This window comes from Zootoca vivipara, chromosome 3, assembly GCF_963506605.1.
Source record: "Zootoca vivipara chromosome 3, rZooViv1.1, whole genome shotgun sequence".
In the NCBI taxonomy this organism is placed as follows: Eukaryota; Metazoa; Chordata; class Lepidosauria; order Squamata; family Lacertidae; genus Zootoca; species Zootoca vivipara.
The window spans coordinates 105888409-105910812 of NC_083278.1; the positions used below are offsets into that span (position 1 = coordinate 105888409).

Sequence of the window (22404 nt, forward strand, 5' to 3'; positions counted from 1 at the left end):
AAAGACATGTTCCAGCCCAGGTAGAAAGGAGGCTACAAAACAGGGTTAGTGTGACCATGGGAGAGTCCTGAGGTCCAGATGGAGAGGCCAAGAGGTCTGCAATCCACCCCTGGACCTGAGGTTCTCTCCCAGACCCCTGGTGCTGTTGTAAATAATACTCAGCTGGGCGGACCAATAGTTTGCTTCATCTAAGGCAGCTTTCTACTTCAAACCATGATGGCTATACTCTGTCTCCACTGTATGTTTCTGAATGCCAGTTGCTGGAAGCCACAGGAGAGCAGAGATAACACCAAGGTTGCAGGTTCGATCCCCGTATGGGGACACCTGCATTGCAGGTGGTTGGACTATATGATCCTCAGGGTCACCTCCAACTCTCTGATTCTATTAATTCCTGTGATTGGATCCTGCGTTCAGGCTTCCCGCAGGCACCTGGTTGGCCACTGTGAGAACGGAATGCTGGACCAGGTGGGCCCCTGGCCTGATAATCAGGCTCTCCTTACGCTTCTATAAAACCTTTTTTTCCTCCTGTTTTTAGGCCAACAAGATTAAATGGGTCCAGTAACTGGAATGACTCCGGACAAGAAAGCTGAAACGCCAGGGGCAGAGAAATCCGCGGGGCTGCGGCACATCCAAAGAATGGGGAGCTTGCCGGAGGCGGTAGACGCGGCTCGGCCAAAGGCCACAGCCGTGGATAGCGAACTGGCCGACGACGAGCTCACAAACTTGAACTGGCTTCACGAAAGCACGAACCTCCTAACAAACTTCAGCCTCGGAAGTGAGGGTCTTCCGGTGGTTAGCCCCCTGTACGACATCGAGGGCGACAGTGTGCCATCCTACCCTTCTTCCTGCTACTCCAACCCCGAGAAGAAATCTGCCACATCGAAGCCCCCCTATTCCTTCAGTCTCCTCATCTATATGGCGATAGAGCATTCGCCCAATAAGAGCTTGCCGGTGAAAGAAATCTACAGCTGGATCCTGGAGCGCTTCCCGTATTTTGCCACGGCCCCCACTGGCTGGAAGAACTCGGTCCGGCATAATCTTTCCTTGAACAAGTGTTTCCGGAAGGTGGAGAGAAGCCACGGCAAGGTGAGAACTGGGCGCTTATTGCTCTTCCTTTTGTTCTTTTTTTAAAAAACAAAAACCGTAAGCAGTTTGCTTTGCTTGTTGGTTTAAGGGGAGATGTGGTGGAACTTCCTTTGATTCAGATGTTTTGTTGGAACACACAAACACAAAACATGTCTTTGCTGCCCTACAATTTTGAGAGGGGGTAGCCCTGTTTAGTTCTGTCACAGGTGATGCGTTGCGACTACTCTAGAGTAACGACTCTCCAGACCTTTGCCTTTTCATGCTTTTATTAAGTGCAGGCTATTTACAGTGCTGGAGCTATACAGGATACATCCGCTCAGTCTGACCCAGAACCCTGGAATGGCGCGCTCCGCGTCCTCTTCCAACATAAGAGTCTGGGCACCCCAAATCTCCTCCCGCGTTTCCTCCTGCGTAATTCCGGAACCGGAGGGAAAAAGGGTCTCCTTTCCATGTTTTCCTTCTCCCCCTCTTCCCCCTCTCTCTCTTCCTGTCCCACGTGCAGCAGGGGCTCTCCTATGCTGCTAGAGCCCCGTCTCCTCCTTCCTCCTTCCTCACTGGACTCTTCCCCCTCCCCGATGACGCTACTGCTGGTGGAGAAGCTACTCCTCAGGATGGGGGGGGGCTCTCTGTACCCTTTCCCCCTCACAAGTTCCCTGCAGTCAAACCAACAAAGAGTATTTTGACGCTGTCCAAAAAGACTGACACTTTCCTTCCAGGGGAGTGCAGCCCCATCCTGACCAGGCCTTCTTCTCACCTCCTGGGCTGGAGAACTTAGAACACATAACACCTCTGTCTTTTCAGAATTTGGTTTCATTTTGTTGGTCCACATCCGGCCCACCCATCACTTCCCCTAGACCCCCGTCTAGCACCCTAGCCACCTAGGACTAGGCTGATGTCAGCAAGAATCCTCTTGGTTGTGTGACTTTGTTGGGTTATCTTAGTTTGCCTGGGAGCCTGGATGAGAGCTAGGAAGGCTGAGAGGCATTGCTTCAGAATCTCAGCATTTGTTAGCAATGTGCAACAATAGTTTTATTTGGTCTGTTTTTGCAACTGTTGTTTTAGTTTGCCGTGGTAGAATTGAAAACAAATTGGGCTTCCACCTAACTTTGCCCACCTTTCCACAGCTTGTAGCTGCAGTATTGGGAGCAAAACTCAGGCTCATCTTGCTCCCCAGAAACAGATGGGAGTCTTTATAGCACAGCCGTCCTCAGTATGGGGCCCTCTTGATGTCTCTGGGCTACAACTCCCATCATTCCTGATCATTGGCCGTGCTGACTGGAGGCTGGTCGGAGCTGGAGTGCAATGGCATCAAGTTGGAGAAGAGTGTTGTCGTAGCTAGGGCGTGAGGAGGACTTCTGCTAGGTGTCCTTGTTTCAAGGAAGGATCTTGCAGTTCAGGGGAAGAAAAAGAGATTCCACTTTGGAAGAGTTTGTTGGCCTACGGAGACCCTCGTAGGTCTGTCCATGAATGGTAAAGAGCATCGTGCAAGGAAGATAACTTACCCGCAGCCAGTGTTCGAAGCTCCCATTGTCCTAGGTGCATTTTGCGACACGTAATTTCATTAGCGCGAGCCGTTTCTGAGCTCTGCACCTAAGATTCCAGATTAAAACTGCAGAGTGGGAGGAAAGGAGGACCTTTTCCTGCCTCCCCACATCCAGCTACTCTCTGAAGACTGGAGAAGAGACCCTCTTAAGAATATTAGGGGGGTGGGCAGGGGAAGGACTAGACCCTGTGAAAAACGGAACATAATGTTTTAGATGCAGTTCATTCATTTTCAGCTTTGTATCCTTGTTATTAAAGAAAGCATGCCTGGACATTCCATTGTTGCGCCCATAACCTAGGATGAAAGTGCCATTTATCTTCTAGCTTTCATATCTCAGTGTCTAACACTGCCTGCGGCAGGTATCAGGATACAAGGGACTGTCTCTAGTAAATTGAGATCATTGGAACGGGTGCCGTCAGTGTCTGCGTCTATGTATTGGTAACCAAGGGTGTGGACAGGCACCCTCTCCCCCCCTTTCTGAACACTGATGACTCAGTAATAATTACACACGAGCGCAAGACATGCCGCAGAAGTTAATATTGGTGCCCTGCTTGCCCACTCTTGTTGCTTTCCTTGCTTTGGTACCTGCCCAGGTGACTCAGGCTTTGCCAGATCTTTTGGGTGTACCTTTCAGAGCCTGTGCGCCCTGGGGAAGGATGTGGTTGTTTCAGAACAGCTGGAAATTGCATGTTGTGTCAGCCCCGCTTCCTAAAGTGGAAGAGATTAGTTATTTGAAAGTTGTGCTGTTTGCGGGGTGGGGGTGGGGGGTGGGTAGAGACAGCTTAGCGTGTGAAGTATGGGCTCAAATAGCAGCCTGGTTTGTGTTGCCATGGCAGCATTTCCTCTTGCTTGGCTGGCTTGCGAGAGGCTGCCGCCGCCACGATGCAGAGGTTGCGTTCCTGCTGATCCGGTGGTGTGCCATTTGCTGGGGGTGGGGGTGGGCAGGAGGGGGGGAGGGAGGAACCTCTCTTTCCTCCGTCTTTTTTATTTTATTTAGTTCAAGCACGAAGGCACGTACAAGGCACACGTGTTCGCGTGTGCGTGTTGATGCAACCCGAACTCAGGAGTATCAAAGGGGAAGAACACTGCTGTTCTTTCTAAGTTGCTCTGCAAAACCGGTTTTGGAGTTCCTCACAGAGGATCTGCTTATGCAATGGAAACAGGATACGTGCGCAGATCAAATCTGCTGAAATAACACAGCTCGGCTTTGTTATATAGCCAGGGTAGCTGCCTGGAGCAGGGCGTGTTTCTCACCTGAGGGCCGTGCTTCTGCTAAATTGTACCCAGTTTTCAGGTCAAACGTAACTGCAGATAGAAAGCTGCCTTCTACGAGCCAGGCCGTTGGTCTATCTAGCTCAGTATTGTCTAGCTCTTTAGTATTTAAAGGCAGGAGTTCCCTCTCTATGCTATAGATTGAGCAGGTGCCCTACCAGTGTGGTTGGGGCAACCCAGTCAGATAGCAAGGTACTATCATCATCATCATCATCATCATCACTACCACCACTGACCCATTGCTCTCTCATGCAGAAAAAAGTGTGGACATAGGGGTGCAAAAGTGGCCAAGATCTGAACTTAAAAGCAAGCCTATTTATTGCTCCCTCTGCTTCCCCTGCTATTCTTGGAGCTGGTGAGAGCTGCTATTGGCTTCCAGGTTAAAAATTGCCAGGCCTGTCTTTGCATTTTTGGAACTATGATTTGTAAAAGACCAGTAGTAAATAGTGCAAGTGATGCAAAACCTACAGTACCGTATATTCCTGCGTATAAGACTACTTTTTAACCCAGGAAAATCTTTTCAAAAGTCGGGAGTCGCCTTATACGCCGGGTCATTTTATTAATACAGCGAGTATATCCAAAACTCTATATTTTAACTAGAAAAGTTGGGGGTCGTCTTATACACCCAGTTGTCTTATACGCCGGAATATACGGGTACTTATTTTGCTTTCCCATGGAGTGGAGGCAGGGTATGACAGATGTTCAAGAAATGCTCACTTTAAGAAAAAAAAAGTTGGTTTTATTTTCTGTTTTTGGCAATGTGAAGATGCTAGGGGTGACTCGGGAACTCCCCAACGCAGTGTGTTTCTGCAGTTCATTTTATTTAGCTAGCCTGCCTTGTTCAAAATCATAGAATTTTAGAAGCTGAAGGGTCCTTGGAGTTCATCTTGTCAACATGAACGTTTTCTCTCCCTGTTTATATTCTCATCACTGCTACAAAAATGTCTGCTTGGACAAAGCATCACATTTTGGGATTGGGATTGCAGCTGCTGCAAAGTCGGCTTCCCTTGTAACACACAGATGTTACCTTCAAGACAAAGTCTGCTATTTCCAAGCATACAGTATTTAGAAATGATGGCCACTGAAAGTAGACTGACTTATTTCTGATCGCCTAGGCAAGGAGCTGACCTGCGAGATCCTTTATAGCAGGGGTAGGGAGCCTACAGCCCTCCAAAGTTTGTTGGACTCCAACTCCCATCAGCCCCCATCAGCATGGCCAATAGTTAGCAATTGTGGGAGCTGCAGTCCAGCAACAAATAGCTGAGTTCTAAGAAGTAATAATGATAATGATGATAACAACAACAATTTATTTACACCAGCCACTCTGGGCAGCTTCCAACAAAATACTAAAATACAGTAATCCATCAAACATTAAAACCTTCCCTGAACAGGGCTGCCTTCAGATGTCTTCTAAAAGTCTGGTAATTGTTGTTCTCTTTGACCTCTGGTGGGAGGGCATTCCACAGGGTGGGTGCCACTACCAAGAAGTCCCTCTACCTGGTTCCCTGTAACTTGGCTTCTCGTAGCGAGGGAACCGCCAGGAGGCTCTCGGCGCTGGCCCTCAGTGTCCGGGCAGAATGATGGGGGAAGAGACGCTCCTTCAGGTATACTGGACCGAGGCCGTTTAGGGCTTTAAAGGTCAGCACCAACACTTTGAATTGTGCTCGGAAACGTACTGGGATCCAATGTAGGTCTTTCAAGACCAGTGTTATGTGGTCTCAGCAGCTGCTCCCAGTCACCAGTCTAGCTGCCACATTCTGGATTAGTTGTAGTTTTGGGGTCACCTTCAAAGGTAGCCCCACATAGAGTGCATTGCAGCAGTCCAAGCAAGTGATAACCAGGGCATGCACCACTCTGGCAAGACAGTCCACAGGCAGATAGGATCTCAGCTGGCGTACCAGATGGGGCTGGTAAACAGCTGCCCAGGACACAGAATTGACCTGCGCCTCCATGGACAGCTGTGAGCCCAAAATGACTCCCATGCTGCGCACCTGGTCCTTCAGGGGCACAGTTGCCCCATTCAGGACCAGGGAGTCCTCCACACCTGCCTGCCTCTTTCCCCCCAAAACAGTACTTTTGTCTTATCAGGATTCAAACTCAATCTGTTAGCCGCCATCCATCCTCCAACCGCCTCCAGGCACTCACACAGGACCTTCACTACCTTCACTGGTTCTGATTTGAAAGAGAGGTAGACCTGGGTATCATCCGCATACTAACGGACACCCAGCCCAAACCCCCTGATAATCTCTCCCAGTGGCTTCATGTAGATGTTGAAAAGCATGGGGGAGACGACAGAACCCTGAGGCACCCCACAAGTGAGAGCCCAGGGGTCTGAACACTCATCCCCCCCCACTTTCTGAACACGGCCCAGGAGGAAGGAGCGGAACCACTGTATAACAGTGCCCCCAGCTCCCAACCCCTCTAGACGGCCCAGAAGGATGTTATGGTCGATGGTGTCAAAAGACTCTGAGACTAGGAACTAGGAACCTAGCAGGACTAGGAAACAGCTCTCACCTTTGTCCCTAGCCCGCCGGAGATCATCAACCAGTGCGACCAAGGCAGTTTCAGTCCCATGGTGAGGCCTGAACCCTGACTGGAAGGGATCCAAATGGTCCGCATCCTCCAGGCATGCTTGGAGTTGTTCAGCAACCACTCAATCAATCACCATGCCCAATAATGGAAGATTTGAGACTGGGTGATAGTTGGCCACATTGGCCGCATCTAAAGATGGTTTTTTAAGAAGCTGTTTGATAACCACCTCTTTCAGTGGGTCTGGGAAGGCTCCCTCACAGAGAGAAGCATTCATCACCCCGTGAAGCCCATCACCCAGCCCTTCCCAGCTAGCTTTTATAAGCCAGGATGGGCAAGGATCAAGGAGACAGGTGGTTGGTTTCACTCATCCAAGCAGCCTGTCCACACCCTTGGAGGTAACAGATTGGAATAGATCCCACGCAGCTTGACTAGACAAGGCTCTAGCACTCTCCCACCCTGGTCCTGCTCCCACGGTGGAGTCAACCTCTTCCCAAATCTGAGCGACTTAATCTGCAAAAAACTTTGCAAAATCATTGCAGGAGATCATGTGCCCTGTACTGGGCCCCGATGGAGCAGGTGGTTCCGCTAATTGCGAACCACCTGAAAGAGTCTCCTGCTGCTGTTTTCCGCAGATGCATTAGAGGCGGTGAAGAAGGTCTTCTCCGCCATCGCTATCGGCACTTGGTAGGCTCGACATTGAGCTCTAACCCGTGTCCGGTCAGATTCAGAATGAGTTATCTGCTACCGGCACTCTAGCCGTCTCAGCGATTGTTTCATTGCCCACAGATCCATGGAGAACCACAGGGCTGTCCGGGCTCCATGCAATCGGAGAGGGCGCTTCGGAGCCAAACAGTCAATAGCCCTGGTTAACTCCACATACCAACGGGTCACCAGGGAATCAGCTGAAAGGCCATCAACATGGGATAAAACATCCCCTACCACTCTCTGGAAACCATTTGGATCCATTAATTAGCGGGGGCGGACCATCCAAATCAGTCCCACCTCCCTGCAGAGGGGAAGGGTTGCAGAGAAGTCCAGTTGCACCAGGAAGTACATTCAGGGGAGTGATTTCAGCTTCACCTCTGGTGATGATGAACTGAAGTGACTGGCCAGGACGATCGGATAAAGGTATAATACTTTCAGGAGATGAAGTTGCCTTCCATACCAAGTAGGACGGGGTCTTAGGTGATAGCCTTTCTTAGTCAGCCACCTAAAACCTGGATACCCCAGGGTCTGAACCTGGGATCTTCTGCAAACAAGCCATATTATCTGCCACTGATCCCAAGGTGGCCAACCTGGTGCTCACCAGGGGCTGAAACTCCCATTGCACAATATGGATGCTGGCTGGTGTTTGGTAGTGGTTACAGGGTCAGACTAGGACCTTGTAGACCAGGGTTCAAATCCACGGAGCTCACTAGATGGCCCTAGGCCTTAGCCACTGCCTCCTAGCCTAATTGAGCACATGGGGTTGTTGCAGGGTTTATTTTTAAAAAAACAACATTGAAATGTTGCTTTTCAAACTTTATAAATTCCTTTAAACAGCCATCAGAACATGTATCTCGTATTAGTTGACTTCCCAGCCACTCTTCCGTTGTTTTCTTTCCGTAGCTTAGAAAGCTGCTATATTACTTATATTTTTACCCATTATATATGTTAATCATAAATGATTAAACTACCACTATCAGCTGCTATACTTTAAATTCTGCATAACCATGATATTTTTTTCAAAATATTTCCATTCTTCAATAATTTTTTCTTCATTTTGTTCTTTAATTATCACAGTTACGTCTAGCCATCTCACTGTATTCAATCATCTTCGTTCACCATTCTTCTTTCGTTGGGACTTCCTCTTTTTCGATTTTTAAGGGTTGTTTCAGGGTTTAAAGGAGGTGTGGAAGAACAATGGACACCACTTTGATCTCCTTGGAGAAGAAATTTGGGATGCGGATGCAGTTAATTAAATAAATAAGAGCTGCCTCGAGCACCCAGAAGAAAGACCGAGATGCGAATGGAACGAATGCTTCTTATTTTGAAACAGGCTCCGTTAATTTGTTGCCTGAAGAGAAAGAAGCCCATAGCACCCTTTTCCAAATGAGATACCATTAGAAATGCAAGCAAACCTGCTATTAAGAAATTACGCTATTAATTGTATCCATTACTGCTTTCAACCCTTCTTAGTTTTTCAGCGATGGTTTGCTTCCAGCAGGCGCTTTGAAGCAGAATGGTTGAGTTATGCACGTAAACCCCGCTTCTTCTTCTTCTTCTTCTTCTTCTTCTTCTTCTTCTTCTTCTTCTTCTTCTTCTTCTCCTTCTCCTTCTCCTTCTCCTTCTCCTTCTCCTTCTCCTTCTCCTCCTCCTCCTCCTCCTCCTCCTTCGCTCACTCATAGTTGAGTAAGACTGTCTTCCATTAACAGTGAGCCCGTAAGTGACTGTGGAGGCCAATTCTGGATCCACACATCCTTCCACAGTGGGGACATTGGTTTCTGGGCAGGAGTTGATCATGGTGAGGGTTTGCCAAGCATGCTTTCCCTCTTAGCACTTTTCTCCCTTTCGTCCTGAACATCTTCAATGCCCATGACACCTTTGGTAAAGGCTGTTCTCCAATTGGAACACTCGCAGGCCAGGGTTTCCCAATTGTCGGTGTTTCTACTACATTTTTTTAGATTTGCCTTGAGAGAGTCTTTTGTTGACCACCAGCATTGCGCTTTCCATTTGTAGTTGCTCTACCCCTGTGTAAAAAGGAGGAGGCTGCCTCAGGCAAGCCAAAAATGACTATCTTGCGGCCTTGAACTTCATCACGGGGATGAAGCTTGGTTCATATATTTATTCGGTTCCTGAATCGTCGTACAAAAAGCCCCGCTCAATCAGGCCAAAGGCCCATCTCATCCAACATCCTGTTCTCACAGTGGCCAACCAGATGCCTATGGGAAACCCGCAAGCAAGACCTGGGGCAACAGCCATCTCCCCTCTTCTGATGCCCAGCAATTGTGTTCAGGGGCACAATCCCCCAGCAGTGGCGGGAGGAACACAGCCATCGTGGCTAGAGGCTGTTGATAGCCTTAGCTTCCATGAGTTTGTCTGATCCTCTATAAAGTCACCCATAAGTACCATTGTTTTACATAGGGGGACTGGTATTTTTCTGGTGCACGCAGAATGCAGCATGTCTCTTGGGGAAAGGGGTAGATTCAAAAGTGGAGGGCGAGGAATGGGATGGAATATCCCTGCTGGAACCCTGAACAGGAGCACTGCACGCTGCAACACATCGTTGCAGACCCCACCTATAAGCACCAAACCAGCCAGAACAACTTCCTGAAAAACCAGCGTTTGGGCGGACAGTCTCCCGGCAGACTTGCCATATTTTTGCCTGATTTTAGGTTGTCTGGGAACAAGGGCAGGGCAAGGCTTTCTCCGTGTACTCACTCATGGAAAAGTTCGGCAGGCCTGACGCTTTCTATTTTCTGTGTTTAGGATGTCTGTTAAGAACATGGTGTTCTAACAAGGGTTTGCCGGGAGTGTGTGTGAGAGAGAAAAGGCAAATTCTATGCCAAACCTATCAGATAATTTCTTTTAGAGCCTGCTGTTACAGAAGTTAGAATTTTCGTTTATCCTGGCTTCGGGGCAGTGGAGCACGTATTCCATGGTGGGCAGGACCAGGTGCAAAAGCGGGTGCAGCAACGGATGTCCCGTTTTCTCATCGTGACACAGGCTAGTCTCTATACCTTCTCTATTCTCCAGCCTGGAGAGCAAGAGGCTTTCATAGAAATGTAGAATTGGAAGGGGCCCCAGGGGTCACCTAGTCCAACCCCTTGCAATGCAAGGATCTCAGCAAAAGCATCCATGACAGATGGCCGTCCAACCTCTGCTCAAGGCCACGTTCCAGCCTGGCAAAAGCTTTTGAAGAGGGTGCAAAGCAGCTCTGGCGAGGGCAGTGGTTGGAGGAGGTATGTGATTTGGGGAGGGTCCTGAGGGCCCGGTGGAGAGATCTGGAGAGCTTGAGGTTCTCTACACCAGGTGGGGACAACACTGATATAGAGGGACCAGCTGTCTAGCTTGGCGTAAGGCAGCGTCGTGGTTCTGTTGCTGTAAAATCGAACTGCATTCATAACAGCCGTGTTTCCTCAAAGTTTGAATTAGGATTGCTGATGGTTTCATGCCTTGATACTGCGGCAGGTGTTGAATAGGATGTTCAGTATGCCATGAAACGTACGAGGTTTTCCGTCAATCTGTCAAGAGAGATGTTCTCTTTGTTTATCGGCGCTGGCAGCTTGACCCTTCTCCTCCCGCCTTTTCAACTTGCTTCCTGGATCTGATGGAAATGTGCTTGGGGTAGGGGGCTGGGGCTGGAGTTTGCAAACAAGCACTTATTTCCCAACATCTGGTGCTGTGCAGATGTTGTTGGGACTGCAGCTTTCCTCAGACCCCGCCAGCATAGCCAGAAAAACACCTGGAGGGCAACACCTGTCCCTGTGCCTTTCTGAAGGGCCTTCCCTGTCCCAAGGAACCGCGTATGGCTGATCATTTTTTTTCTGCCAGGCAGAAGCTGTTGAAAAACCCCCGTCTTAAGTGCTTGGAAGTGAGTGGCCGCCATGTTTTAAAAGGTTAACCTGCACATTGGCCCCATTAAGTACATAGGATGGCTGTGATGTCGCAGGAGATTTGGTAGAATCTTGGTGTGTGAATGAATGGCAGCCTTGCTCAACCTGGTACCCTCCAGACATTGCTGGACCATGACCCCCTAGCAGTGTTAGAAATTAAGACAGGTGACCAGGCACATTTTGTTACTGGCGCAGGTTCAGTTGCTACCATGTGGAGATCTCTGGATGCCAGGTTGACTGGCATCTTCATCTGGCCGCCCCCTGCAGCTTTAAGCAGGTAAGCAGGAGGGCTTATTTTTTGTAGGGGTTGCAATTGGATCGGCGCTGGCACACCACGCCGATCCTCTAAAGTAGAAAGAATAACGCAGCATACTGGCTAACGTCAGAAAAGAAGACATGTGTAACAGGACAGGTTGGGAGGCATGGGCCAGCAGGGCAACAGGTCATGACAGTACTAGGAGAAGCAAGGAAGGACATGTTGGATCTGGACAGAACTGGATAGAACGGGATGGACCAGATGGGCCAGGACAAGTCAGGGAAGACAATGGGATACAACAGGGAGGGGGTGTGTACTGAGTGACATGTGCTAAGAGCATGGACAGAGGGCATGGCAAAACTGCACGTAGGTAATGGAGACATTTTGGGGTGGCACCGGGAAGTGACGTGCACAGGAACATCACCTTGTATGGAGTCGCGCTACCACCATTGGTTAAAAGTTGCACTAATGGGTTAATCATTAGCTGTCAAGTAGAACTGTCAATAAAAGGGAGCGCTCGAAAAGGCTCGAGGTCGCCTTCCCGTTGGAAACCATCCTGTCTCATTGCGTCGTTCTTCATCAGCCACAACAATTTTTTGCATTTATAGCCCACCTTTCCCCCCCAAGGAGCATGATTCACACACACCCCTCCTCAGTTAATCCCTACAACAACCCTGTGAGGCAGGTTAAGAGGCTGCAATTGGCCCAAGGTCACCTAATGAGCTTCATGACTGAGTGGGGATTTGAACTCTGATCTCCCAGGTCCTAGTCCATGCATAGGCAAACTCCGGCCCTCCAGATGTTTGGGACTACGATTCCCATCATCCCTGATCACTGGTCCTATTAGCTAGGGATGATGGGAATTGTAGTCCCAAACATCTGGAGGGCCGGAGTTTGCCTATGCCTGTCCTAGTCCGACATTCTAACCGCTACACCACACTGGCTTCCTAGAATCCTTCTGCTATGGGGCAGCTCTATAAATTAAGTAGGTAAGTAAATAAATAAATAAATATAGGGAAAGCAAAATGTCTCCTAGAGAAGGATCTGAAATATTTTCCTTGATGCTTGTATTTGTTTTATTCTGGATTGTGTTATTTGATGTTTTAATGTGTTGTAAACCACATTGAGATTTTTTTCTTTAAAATATTAAGTGGCATAGAATATATGCAAATTCCTATATTTATATATATATTTGCAAATTCCACAGGAAAAAAGGCGCCTAGACATTCCATTGCGGCAACCGTAACCCAGGTTCAAGGTGCCATTTGTTGATTAGCTGATATACCCGAGATACCTGAGTTTCTAACACTGCCTCCAACTGGGGCTGATGGGAGTTGTAGTCCTGAACATTGGGAGGCCCCCTTAGTTGAGGAAGCTTGATGTACGGAATGGTGCGCAGACTCTGAAGTGCAATTTGTCAGGCTTGGGGTGCAAGTCTGTCTCAGCAGCCTCCAGCCTGCCGTGAGCATATTTCCATCTACGAGCCACATTCTCTCAAGTGCCAAAATTAGCAGCTCATCATCACACGTTTGCAAACTGGATATGCTACTGCCTTAGGACCGTTCCCTACAGGAGGTATCCTGGAACGAGTCGGTTGTGGAAGTGGTGGTCCTGTCCTCTGAAACGGCTGATGCGGACATGCGCAAAACGGGAGAAGTTCTTCGTAATAAGCACGGGTGCTTTTGTTGTTTCCTAGGTGAATGGAAAAGGTTCTTTGTGGTGTGTGGACCCAGAATATAAACCGAACCTAATACAAGCCCTGAAGAAGCAGCCTTTCCCCTCTGCCTTTTTTTATACCCCACCAGCATCACCACTGAGGTAGGACTCTTGTTGCTCTAAACACAGTGCAATCTGGGGTGGGTGGGTGGTGGAATGCAGATTTCCGTCTAGATCACTGTTGCCCACAGGTGGTGATACTTTTTTTTTTTTTTAAAAAAAAGAACATTAGTTTTGGTTTTGGTAAGTCTAGAAGAGAGAATAAAAAAATTCCTTCCAGTAGCACCTTAGAGACCAACTAAGTTTGTCATTGGCATGCACACGAAAGCTCATACCAATGACAAACTTAGTTGGTCTCTAAGGTGCTACTGGAAGGATTTTTTAAATTTTGTTTCGACTACGTCAGACCAACACGGCTACCTTCCTGTATCTAGAAGAGAGACTCAGCCATAGCTCTGGTGGTAGGGCACAGGCTTAGTGTTCAGAAGGTCCCTAGGTTCATCTGAGCAGGATGCAGAGGAGAAATGCGATTCAGTTCTCATTGAACGGCGAACTTGCACAGCCTGCCCTTTGTGAGACAAGGCATGAAGCGAAAAACAGCCACCCTTCAAAATTTGCACTTCTGTGAATTTTGCTGTGCATTTCTCCAGCCAAGTAGAGCCATAGAATTGTAGAGTGGGAAGGGACCCTGAGGGCCATTTAGTCCAACCCCCTGCAAGACAGGAATCTCAACTAAGACAGATGACCACCCAACCTCTGTAATGTGTACAAAAATGCTTATACTGGGGTAAAGTGTGTCTGCAGGAATATGAACGTATTGATGGGAAGAACGACCAAGCACATATATAAGAGGAAACAGTAAAGAAGAAGAAGAAGAGTGTATAGCAGGCAAAAATTATGGTATATACAAAAAATGGGAGAGATGTTGCACTGAAACACTGATGAATTTTCATGAATTCTTTTTTTTATATTAAAAAAGTGCAAACTAATTTGAACATGCGAAGAACTGAGCTTAGGACTAGAAAAAACGAGAAATACACACACAGAGAAAATAAGACTTACCCATCCCTTGGTCTAAGACAGCTTCACATGTTGACCACTTTCTTTAGATTATCCTTGCTATTCTGTGTTAGCTGAGAGACACTTACTGGAATCTGTATATCTGTATATCCCAGTGATTGATTAAATGTTATGGGCAGTTTGCATTTGATATCCCTTCTCTGATAGAAAGCATACAGGGCCAGAATGGGTGGGAGGTCATTTTTGGCAATTCCTTCTCCTTCCCCCACCCACTGCAGCTCATCCCCTCCCGGTCAGCTCTGGAGGCCCACCACAAAAAACTAAAACTAAGGAACTGATAACAAATTATAGAGATCAAGGGTAGTCAACATGGTGGTCTTCAGATGTTGCTGAATTGCACCTTCCATCATCCCTGACCAATAAGGCACATTGGCTGGAGTTGATGGGAGCTGGAGACTATCAACATCTGAAGACCACCATGTTGTCTGCCTCTGATAAAGAGATCATATAGATTTCAACTAGGCTTGCTTCCAAGTAAGTGTTCTGAAGATTGTACAGTACAGTAGTTGCAAGCTAAAATTAATTTTCTGATCGCATTTGGGTTATGAGTGGAGGAGATTTGGGGTATTTATGCTCCCAGTTCAGAAGATGAGCCAACTGTGCCTGACAGAAAGCAAATGGACTTGTGGTGGGAGAAAATGGAGCTCGTAGCTGGCTCTTAGCCCAGGTCACCACCGCCAGCCTACGGTAGGGACAGTTTGCCCGTTGCAAACACAGGAATGCCTTTCAGCCAAGGCTGCCCCTCAATGACGTGCAACGAGGAGAAATCCATTCCAGCAATGAATCCAACGGAGAAAATATCAATTGGTGTTTTACGCAAAACTGACGCTCTGCCCAATTAACGAAAGAGTTAGATGCGCTGTAAAAATCGACACAACTAATCAACTTTAGGAGAAATCTTTAACCTAACCAAGATGGAAAGGCCTTCCTGGCAAGGCTGAAATGAAATTTTTGGGAGTCCCTTAACAACAAAACGTCGAGCCTGTATCCATGTCTGGCATGAACTGAAAAACAGCTGACGTGCTTTGCTTTTGTTTTTCTTTCTGCCAGAAGCATTGCCTATGTAGGAGCACAGAGCTTGGTAGCTCCCTAGGGTGGCTGGACCCTTTGGGATTGATAAAGTGGAAGTCAGAGAGGACAACTGTCGCTTGAGCAGAGCCTCCCGCTGACTGGTTGCAAGTAGACTGAAGTTGGTGGGGTACAGGTGTTAAACGCTGACAAGGTCTCACTCCTGTTTGCAGTTGTGCTGCAGCTTTCAGCACTAACTGCAGATTCTGGATCAGGCACAAGGGAGGGCCCACATAGAGTGCATTGCAGTAATCCAGCTTTTAAGTAACCTATTCATGAGCAACTGTGGCCAGGCTTTCCACTTGAACATGGGTGCAGGACTGCAGCCTGTGTTTTGAATGTGAACGGCAGTGTCATAACTAGAAGATGCCTTGTCAGTTTTCATTTGGATATCCCAGGGCCCAAGACGGACTTCCTGTTACAGACAGAATGTCAGATAGGGGTGGAGGAGAAACTCAATTCAGTTCGCATGTGAAAGCAAACCTATGTAACTTGTAGCTTTTGAAACAAGACACAATCCGAACACGCAGCCATCCTTCAAAATTGGCACTTCTCTGAATTTTTCAGGACCAAACAGTGTTTACAAAAATGCATAGTAGTAATAATAATAATAATAATAATAATAATAATAATAATAATAATTTGTACCCCGTCCATCTGGCTGGGTTTCCCCAGCCACTCTGGGCGGCTTCCAACAAAGATTAAAAATGCATTAAAATGTCACACATTAAAAGCTTCCCTGGACAGGGCTTCCTTCAGATGTCTTCTAAATGTCAGGTAATTGTTTATCTCTTTGATATCTGATGGGAGGGAGTTCCACAGGGTGGGCACCACTACCGAGAAGGCCCTCTGCCTGGTTCCCTGTAACTTGGCTTCTCGTAGCGAGGGAATTGTGCTCGGAAAGGTACTGGGAATCTTTCAGGACCGGTGTTATATGGTCTCTGTGGCCGCCCCCAGTCACCAGTCTGGCTGCCGCATTCTGGATTAGTTGTAGTTTCTGGGTCACCTTCAAAGGTAGCCCCACATAGAGTACAATGCTGTAGTCCAAGCGGGAGATAACTAGAGCATGCACCACTCTGGCGAGACAGTCCGAGGGCAGGTAGGGTCTCAGCCTGCGTACCAGATGGAGCTGGTAGACAGCTGTCTTGGACACAGAATTGACCTGCACCTCCATGGACAGCTGTGAGTCCAAAATGACTCCCATGCTGCACACCTGGTCCTTCAGGGGCACAGTTGCCCCATTCAGGACCAGGGAGTCCTCCACACCAGCCCGCCTCCTGTCCCCCAAGAACAGTACTTCTGTCTTGTCAGGATTAAACATCAATCCATTAGCCGCCATCCATCCTCCAACCGCCTCTAGGCACTCACACAGGACCTTCACTGCCTTCACTGGTTCCAATTAAAAGAGAGGTAGAGCTGGGTATCATCCACATATTGATGGACACCCAGTCCAAACCCCCTGATGATCTCTCCCAGTGGCTTCATGTAGATGTTAAAAAGCATGGGGGAGAGGACGGAAACCTGAGGCACCCCACAAGTGAGAGCCCAGGGGTCTGAACACTCATCCCCACCACCACTTCCTGGACACGGCCCAGGAGGAAGGAGCGGAACCACTGTATAACAGTGCCCGCAGCTCCCAGCTCCTCTAGATGGTCCAGAAGGATGTTATAGTCGATTGTATCAAGGGCCGCTAAGAGATCCAGCAGAACTAAGAAACTGCTCTCACCTTTGTCCCTAGCCCACCAGAGATCATCGACCAGCACGACCAGGCCTGAATCCCGACTGGAAGGGATCCAAATGGTCTGAATCCTCCAGGCATGCCTTGAGTTGTTCAGCAACCACTCGCTCAATCACCTTGCCCAAGAATGGAAGATTTGAGACTGGGCGATAGTTGGCCCTATTGGCTGCATCTAAAGATGGTTTTTTTAAGAAGCGGTTTGAGAACCACCTCTTTCAGCAACCACTCGCTCAATCACATTGCCCAAGAATGGAAGATTTGAGACGGGGCGATAGTTGGCCATACTGGCCGGGTCTAAAGATGTTTTTTAAAGAAGCAGTTTAATGACTGCCTCTTTCAGCAGGTCTGGGAATGCTCCCTCACAGAGGGAAGCATTCACCACCCCACAGAGCCCATCATCCAGCCCTTCCCGACTAGCTTTTATAAGCCAGGATGGGCAAGGATCAAGGCTGGGCTAAAAATGAAAACAACATACAAAAGATGCATTACCTGAAGGAAAATTGCTTTGCAAAAATTGTGTATGTTAGTGGTAAAACTGCGTATGAAAATGTTTGCGTTAGGAGAAATTTGCCTTAAAAATGTGGATGAATTTTCACAAGGACTTCAAAAAGAAAATTCTACACTGCTGTAGAAACATGGGGAACTGAAATGGGCAGATTTGCTGTTCTGTCGTGTCACACTGGCTGCCCTTCATTAGGTTAACAAATACTGCTGCTGAGGAGACGAGGTCCTTTTAAAATCATCAGGGCAGCTAAAAGTTCTGCAGTGTTGTCCCTGAGGTAGATTATGTGCACCACTGCAGGAAGGACGCATGACTTCCAGTCCCCCTTTCCCAAAATAGACCAGAGCACAGTAGAAATTCTCGCCAGGAGGGCTCCTGTTAACAGATGCTTGTTACAGACTTTATTCTCCAACTCACTTAGGGAAAATCATCTTTAAAGGAGCACACACACAGAGAGAGAGAAAGAGAGAGAGAGAGAGAGAGAGAGAGAGAGAGAGAGAGAGAGAGAGAGAGAGAGAGAGAGAGAGAGAGCGCAGTCTTTACAAAGACAGCTTAAAAAATATGTGGTGGTGTTTGGCATGAGAAGACTTCCCACACACTTTAGAACAGGATTTGCTAGGCCTGCGCTGGAGCTCAGTGTTTGGGGCCCTGGAGTAAAGCCAAATCTAGAGACTGAGGTTTAAAACAAGACAGGAAGAAATGCCAAGGGAAACTCTTTTTCTGAGAAAGAAATGGCAGGGCACGAGGACGCAGGGTCAGGATAAAAAGCACAAAACGGTTGCTCATTAGCCAGAGGTTCAAGTCCTCAGAATTATGGAAACCTGAAGGTGGAATCCAGAAACGTAGTAAGTTGCCTTAGACCAGTTCAAACTATTTGCCCACGTAGCCCAGTATTATCTCACTGGAAGTAGCAGAAGTTTTTTCACATCACCTGCAACGTAATTTTTAACAGGAGATGCCAGGGATGGAACCCAAGACATTCTGCAGGCAGAGTATTGCCCATCACCGAGCTCTGCCCCCTATGGACGCAGAAACGTTTTGGTCTTTAAATCCCAACACCCCACCAGCTAACACTGACAGGTGGTCAGGACAACTCACTTGTCAATCATCTGATATCATAATGATATCAGGTGCTGAACAGGTCCCACCATGTGGGATTGAAGTCCCTGTGAGCTAGTTGATGGGCAGGAGATTTGATCCTGTTTTCTGTACTACCTGTGCCTCTGCATGCCCCACACGTATAGGGCATCAGGTGTGCTATAGCTGGGTGTGGTTTGGGGGAAATGGTCTGACATTCCACAGCGGCCAGCCAGGGTTTGCAATCAAGTGTCTTCTCAAAGGGATTTGCCATCAGTCTCCTGATGAGCAAGCAATTATGATAGAGGTGTGTTTTCAGACACCTCTGTCTTGTTCGCACTGTCCGGGTTTAGATATAAGCTCCCCTCCACAACCCATTAGTTTCACATCTTTGAAAAGTAAGTCTGAACAGGGTCTCAGTCTGTGGCAAACTGTCAAATGTGGCAGTAGGTTTAGATGCAGTCCTTTTATTTCTGAGTTTTCTTAAGTTCAGTCGCAAAAATGCCAGTTGCGGATATAATATAATAGGCAAGCTTAGCAGTTTTTGACTTTGTTAACTAAATGCACACAAAATAAACCTGTTCGATTAGATCACTTTGCGGGACATCAGAAAATGTTCAGAGGCAAGGCACCCTAGGGATTTGCATAGGGAAATCTCCCAATTCAATCTTCTCCAGAAAAGCCACATCACAGATTAGGTCAGCTCTGTAATACACCAGCTTTAAGACCCACACCAGGCCAGCAGTCCTTGTTGACATCACTTCTGGTACAGGAGAGATCCTGCCATTTTGAAATCATTGAAGGTGCAAATATGGCTAGACTAAGTGAATTCTGTCTTGGTACAGCACGGTCTCTAAACCTTCTTTCTCCTCTCTTCCAGTGGTTCACCTTCTCCTCACTACTTAACCTCAGTTTTGAAACAGAATCAGGGTCGATCTATCAAAGGTAAGTTGTGCTATCCATTGCCCATCTTTTAGCTCTCCTTTGGGTGGCTTTATAGACTCAGTCTGTGGCCTGGTACAGGTGTTGTGGCCAAATTATGGTTTGGTCATCATGAACAACAGATTCCTTCCTGCACTTCCTGACTTGGGGATTTGAGGACATGAGGGGAGGCAGGAACGCACAAACCCAAAGGCTGTTCACAATGGCCAAACTATAATTTGGCCACAACATTTGTACTGGATCACAAATCATGCAAACTGTGGCCACCACAAACCTATCAGTTTGCATCCCAAACCATGGCTTAAATCTGTAGATGTGGTTTAGTTGCAGCATCTGAACGCGGCTTGGTTGTTTCCAGAAGTTCTGTTAAAGGTCTTCTCTCTTGAGATTTTCCATTCCAGTTTCTTGGACCAGTCTAAGGCCTCATCTGCACTATCCATTTTAAAGCAGCTCTTTACAACTTTCAACAGTCACCTCTTCCCCCAAAGCATCCTGGGTAGTGTAGTTTGTGGAGGATGTCTATTTCTGTGAGAGCCCTATTCCCATAGCTGCCAAGTTATCCCTTTTTTAAAGGGATTTTCCCTTATGCTGAATAGGCTTCCTCGCGAGAAAAGGGAAAACTTGGCAGCTATGCCTATTCCTATCACAGAGCTGCAATTCTCAGAGTGGTTTAACAATCAAATCCCTCTTCCCTGGGAACTCTGGGAAATGTAGTTCTGTGAGGAGAATAGGGCTCTCTTAACAACTCCTGATCCCCACAACAAAGTACAGTACCTGGAATTATGTGGGGGAAGCCATGACTGTTTAGAGTGGTGCAATACTGTTTTGAATACATAGTGCAGATGGGGCCTTAAAGCACCAGTTTCATTTGAACTTTAGTCTCGATTCCATCTTCTTTTTTAACAGCTGCATTTGCAATCAGGACTCCTCTAAATCTTAAATTGTCTTTTCCATTTATCATTTAGATGTTTTTCAGCATCTCAACTTGTCTTCCCTTTTCTCCTTCTCAATTCTCACCCCTCCCTGCCAGCCCCAGCCCCTTGTTTGGCTTCAGTGATTGGCTGGCTATTCCTTCCAACTTTGTAATTGATTAAGCACTTGGAGGAGACCGGGGTGCTGAACAAGATCTGTGTTAATCCATTTTTAAATTGATTGTTGTTGCAATGATATGATCCAGAGAACCAGGGTGGTTGGCACCTATCAGCATGAAAGTGGTGGAATCCAGCTTGTGTCAGCTGTGGAAAAGGCAAATTCCACGCTAGGGATCTTTAGGAATGGGACTGAAAATTAAAGTGCTGATACCACAGTAGTATCAAAGAAATCTATGGTGCAACCACATTTGGAATAATGTGTGCAGTTCTGGTCGCCTCACCTCAAAAAGGACATTGTAGAGCTTGAGAAGTTTCAGGAAAAGGCACCGAAAATGTTCAAAGGGGATTGAGCAACTGCCCTATCAGGGAAAGCCACAACCACATGGTGCAGGTATATAAAATGATTTATGCTGTGGAGAAAAAAGTTTTTCTCCCTCTCTCATAATACTAGAACACATGGGCATGCAATGACGTTGAATGTTGGAAGATTATTATAATTATAATAATTTTGTCAGGACAGACAGAAGAAAGTAGTTTTTCTTGCAGTGTGTAGCATAGCTGCCAAGTTTTCCCTTTTCTTGCGAGAAAGCCTATTCAGCATAAGGGAAAATCCCTTTTAAAAAGGGATAACTTGGCAGCTATGGTGTGTAGTTAAAGGAGAAACTTTGCTGCTACAGGACACAGTGATAGCTTTAAATGAGGATTACACAAATGCATGGAGGATAATAATAATAATAATAATAATAATAATAATAATAATAATAATAATTTATTATTTGTACCCTGCCCATCTGTCTGGGTTGCCCCAGGCACTCTTGGTGGCTTCCCATATATATATAAAAAAAGAAAAAATTAAACATTAAAAAGCTTCCCTATATAGGGGGAGAATAGAATCATAGAATTGTAGAGTTGGAAGGGACCCCAAGGGTCATCTAGGCCAACCCCCTGCAATGCAGGAATGTCAGCTAAAGCATCCGTGGCAGATGGCCACCCAACCTCTGCTTTAAAACCTCCAAGGAAGGAGAGTCCACCACCTCCCAAGAGAGTCTGTTCCACTGTTTAACAGCTCTTACTGTCAGAAAGCTCTTCCTGATGTTTAGTCGGAATCTCCTTTCCTGCAACTTGAAGCCACTGGTTCGAGTCCTGCCCTCCAGAGTAGGAGAAGTCTTAACCAGTATGGCAATGTTTCACTGCCCCCCCCCCTGTCAGGGGCAGTATACTTCTGAATGCCAGTTGATGGGAATCACAAGCAGGAATTGCAGGCTTCCCATGGGCATGTGGTTGGCCAATACGAGGGCAGGATGCTGCATTGGGTGGGCAGACAGGGCTTGGCAATTGCTAGGCCCTGAAGCTCACTAGGTATCCTTGGTCAAGAAGACACTTTTCTCACTTCTTATCCTAAACTAAGCGTGTTTTTAAAAGCATGGTCATGCTTCGCTCCTCTAGATGAAACCTAATGGGAGGCAGTTTCCTTTTCCTTTTCCAGACTCTGATATTGATGCTGCTACTGCCATGATGCTCTTGAATACTTCCATTGAAGAAGGCATTTTAGATTGTAAGTAAAAATAAGTTTTTGCTGCCTTTCTGTTTTTCAGTGCTGCTGCTGTATTAAATCCCTTTTCAAACGTAAAATTTTAGTTAGAGCAGCTGATGGTTTCACAGAAAACACTTGAGGCCATTTATTTCTGGTTTGTTTGTTTGTTTGTTTTAAAAAGCCCTTAGAATATTGAAATGAAATAATGTGCACCCGGTTTGCTTGGTAGAAAGTCCTGTTGTGTCCAGTTGGACTTACTTGCAGGTAAAGGTCCTTAGGATTACAGCAGAAGCCTAAATCTCGTTACTTTAAAACAGTACCACATCTTGGAATGCGTATATGGCTGATTTATTTGTAGCTATAATTTTAAAT

General features: G+C 47.0%; 1 protein-coding gene across 3 annotated transcripts in view; it reads left to right on the forward strand.

The window, feature by feature from the left end:
- FOXN2 (forkhead box N2) overlaps positions 1–22404 on the forward strand; it is a 47531-nt gene that overhangs the window by 22064 nt on the left and 3063 nt on the right. For all 3 annotated transcript variants that reach the window (XM_035111073.2, XM_035111074.2, XM_035111075.2), the window contains exons 2-5: positions 536–1086; positions 12981–13102; positions 19346–19410; positions 21985–22053. In XM_035111073.2, the coding sequence (XP_034966964.2) occupies positions 550–1086; positions 12981–13102; positions 19346–19410; positions 21985–22053 (793 nt within the window). In that variant the 5' untranslated portion in view covers positions 536–549. The remainder of the gene's footprint in view (positions 1–535; positions 1087–12980; positions 13103–19345; positions 19411–21984; positions 22054–22404) is intronic.